General features: G+C 42.9%; 1 protein-coding gene across 1 annotated transcript in view; it reads right to left on the bottom strand.

The window, feature by feature from the left end:
* The window catches only part of LOC108672982 (obscurin), a gene marked incomplete at its 3' end in the record, with an annotated part of 19,821 nt that extends 16,373 nt beyond the window's left edge, over nucleotides 1-3,448 (bottom strand). The window contains 3 exon segments of the mRNA XM_018160749.1: nucleotides 2,130-2,250; nucleotides 2,644-2,810; nucleotides 3,336-3,448. Of these exon segments, the coding sequence (XP_018016238.1) occupies nucleotides 2,130-2,250; nucleotides 2,644-2,810; nucleotides 3,336-3,434 (387 nt within the window).
* Between the last annotated feature and the right edge of the window lie 420 nt (nucleotides 3,449-3,868).

The following is a 3,868-nucleotide window of genomic DNA, read 5'->3' as shown; positions in this document are numbered from 1 at the left end:
GTACATGTACCAGGTAGTTATTGAGTAGTGATGGTACATGTACCAGGTAGTTATTGAGTAGTGAGGTACATGTACCAGGTAGTTATTGAGTAGTGATGGTACATGTACCAGGTAGTTATTGAGTAGTGAGGTACATGTACCAGGTAGTGATTGAGTAGTGATGGTACATGTACCAGGTAGTTATTGAGTAGTGAGGTACATGTACCAGGTAGTTATTGAGTAGTGATGGTACATGTACCAGGTAGTTATTGAGTAGTGAGGTACATGTACCAGGTAGTTATTGAGTAGTGATGGGACACGTACCAGGTATGTATCATTTAGTGATGCTACTTTGAACAAACAGTAATTTAACTTTGATTATACGTCTGTTATGAACATATAGTACATTTAAAAATTAATTATCGTGATTTCCTGAAGGAAATTCCGCTTTTAAACATACCCAGGGGAACCATAAAGGACGCCATGGGATGCCAAAAGACACCAAAGGACCACGTTGGACATCGGAGGACACCAACAGACCACAAAGGACACCAGAGGACCCCAAAATACACATCAAAGGACCACGTAGGACATAGAAAGACACCAGAGGACCAAGTAGGACACCAGGGGACCCCAAAGGACACATTAAAGGACCACGTAGAACATAGGAAGACACCCGGAGACCAAAAAGGACACCAGAGGACCCCAAAAGACACATCAGAAGACCACGTATGACATAGGAGGACACCAAAAGACCCCAAAGGACACATCAGAGGACAACGTAGGACATAGGAAGACACCAGGAGACAACAAAGGACACCAGGGGATCCCAAAGGACACATCAGAGGACCACTTAGAACATAGGAGGACACAAAAAGACAACAAAGGACACCATGGGACCCTTGGACAGCACCAAAGGTCCCTAAAGGACACAGGGGGAGGGGCTACTCACCATCTGGCGACGGGGGTCGGCGACCCCGACGCCCTGACCTCGAAGGTGTGGTCGTTACTGAGCTTCTTCTCGGTCTCAGGGTCGAGCCCCCGACTGATCTGAGGGGGCGAGTCGCAGAGCACGGCAAACTGCTCCGACCTCTGACCGATGTCGTTACTGGCCATCACCTGGGTTGGTAATAAGGGTAATAGTTACTGTAATAGTTACTGGTACTGTCCATAACCGGCTCCGACCTCTGACCGATGTCGTTACTGGCCATCACCTGGGTTGGTAATACGGGTAATAGTTACTGGTACTGTCCATAACCTGTCTCTTATACACATNGAGAGAGAGGGAATGAGGGGAATGAAAAGCAGCTTTACAACATAGGTATTAATATAGGTATATAGTATAGGTATAGGTATAGGTATATAATATATAATATTATATATTATATATAACAATATATAATATTATATATAAGTATATAACATTGGTATTATAAAGGGACAATAAAGAAATAAATGTGTCTAATTGGTCAAAATGTTGGGATTTTTGCTTCTGCAGGTAGCACGGATACGCCTCTTTTACCGCGCTAAGGTAGGTCTATATGACTCACACTGGGCAAGAAGAGCGTCGGTGTTTGTTAAGAGTTCCCCTAATTTCACCGAGAGTATTATAGGGTATTCGATAGGTACTTAAAAGTATTATTTAGCAATGGTAGAGCAATGGGTGTACATCGAGCTTGTACTAGTATAGGTATTATATATATATATAATATCGGTGTTACCTAGGTATAATATATAATAGGTATATAAGGTTCATAGATATCATAGATAAGTTAATGGGTATAATATGGTACTAATAGATATGTGAGGGGCATAGATATAAGTCAATGGGTATAATATATGGTACTATTAGGTATATAAGGTTCATAGACAAGTCTGTGGGTATAATAAGCTACTAACAAGTATATGAAGTCAATAGAAAAGTTAATGCGTATATGGTACTAATAAGGTATATGAGGTTCGAAAATAAGTCTATGGGCATAAAATGGTACTACTAGATATATAAGGTTTATAGGTAAGTCAATGGGTATAATATGGGACTAATACGTATATGTGTTTCATATATAAGCCTATTGGTATAATATAACAATAATAGGTATACGAGGTTCATAGACAAGTCAATGGGTATAAAATGCTACTAGTTAACCTACCACTAGCTTGTAGACGCCCTTATCCTTGCGGTCGAGTTTGCGGATCTTGAGCATGTAGAAGTTGTCGTCCTTCACCATGCGGAACTTCTCGTCACCCATGATCTCCTTGCCGTCCTTGTACCTGTCGTCCATGGTACCAAGTAGTGATGGTAGACGTACCAGGTAGTGATGGTACATGTACCAGGTAGTGATGGTACATGTACCAGGTAGTGATGGCACATGTACCAGGTAGTGATGGCACATGTACCAGGTAGTTATTGTACATGTACCAGGTAGTTATTGAGTAGTGATGGTACTTTGATCAGGCATTAATTTTTACTTCAATTAGGTAGCTGTAATGTACTAATAGTATATTTATCAATTAGTTGACGTGCATTTCTGAAGGAAATTCAGCTTTTACACATAGCCGGGGGAAACACAAAGAACACCAAAGGACCACGTAGGACATAGGAAGACACCAAGAGACCACAAAGGACGCCACCAGAGTTCCCTATAGGACACGTGGGCTACTCACCACCTGGCGACGGGGGTCGGCGACCCCGACGCCCTGACCTCGAAGGTGTGGTCGTTACTGAGCTTCTTCTCGGTCTCGGGGTCGAGTCCACGACTGATCTGGGGGGGCGAGTCGCAGAGCACGGCAAACTGCTCCGACCTCTGACCGATGTCGTTACTGGCCATCACCTGAGTTGGTAATAAAGGTAATAGTTGGGTTACTGGCCATCACCTGAGTTGGTAATAAGGGTAATAGTTACTGGTACTGTCCATAACCTGCTCCGACCTTTGACCGATGTCGTTACTGGCCATCACCTGGGTTGGTAATAAGGGTAATAGTAGAGTTACTGGCCATCACCTGGGTTGGTGATAAGGGTAATAGTAGAGTTACTGGCCATCACCTGAGTTGGTAATAAGGGTAATAGTTGGGTTACTGGCCATCACCTGGGTGGGTAATAAGGGTAATAGTTATGTTATTGGCCATCAACTCACGTTAGAGGTACAGTGGCCTCTACAGTGACTCACGTTATAGTTACAGTGACTCACGTTATAGTTACAGTAACTCACGTTATAGTTACAGTGACTCACGTTACAGTTACAGTGACTCACGTTATAGTTACAGTTACTCACGTTATAGTTACAGCGACTCACGTTATAGTTACAGTGACTCACGTTATAGTTACAGTAACTCACGTTACAGTTACAGTGACTCACGTTATAGTTGCCGCAGTCTCCCAGCTCCATGCAGGAAATCTTGAAGGCAAAAATTGTGTCCGAAATTTTCTCGAATTTGATGCGCCCGCCTTCAGCCATTTCCTTGCCGTCCTTGAACCTGCGGGCATCAGGGGCTACATCAAAGACTTCATCAAGGACTATATCAAGGACTGCATCAATGACTACATCAAGGACTGCATTAAAGGATTAAGAATTCGTCAAAGTCATCAGCAAGGACTACATCAAAGATTTCATCACAGACGTCATGAAAGGCTTCATCAAAGACTTCATCAGAGACTTCATCAGAGACTTCATCAAAGGTTTCATCAAAAACTTCATCAAGAACCACATCAAGGACTACATCAAGGAGAACTTCATGTAAACCACCAGGAGCTACATCGAGGACTACCTTAAGGACTACCTCAAGGACTGCATCAAGAACTACATCAAGGGCTACATCAAGGACTACATCAAGGACTACATCAAAGACTGCATCAAGGACTACATCAAGGACTACATCAAGGACTACATCA

The sequence above is a fragment of the Hyalella azteca genome, unplaced genomic scaffold (assembly GCF_000764305.2).
Source record: "Hyalella azteca isolate HAZT.00-mixed unplaced genomic scaffold, Hazt_2.0.2 contig2779, whole genome shotgun sequence".
Classification (NCBI taxonomy): Eukaryota; Metazoa; Arthropoda; class Malacostraca; order Amphipoda; family Hyalellidae; genus Hyalella; species Hyalella azteca.
Note: the sequence above shows the minus strand (reverse complement) of the source record. Positions and strands in the feature narration are given on the sequence as shown.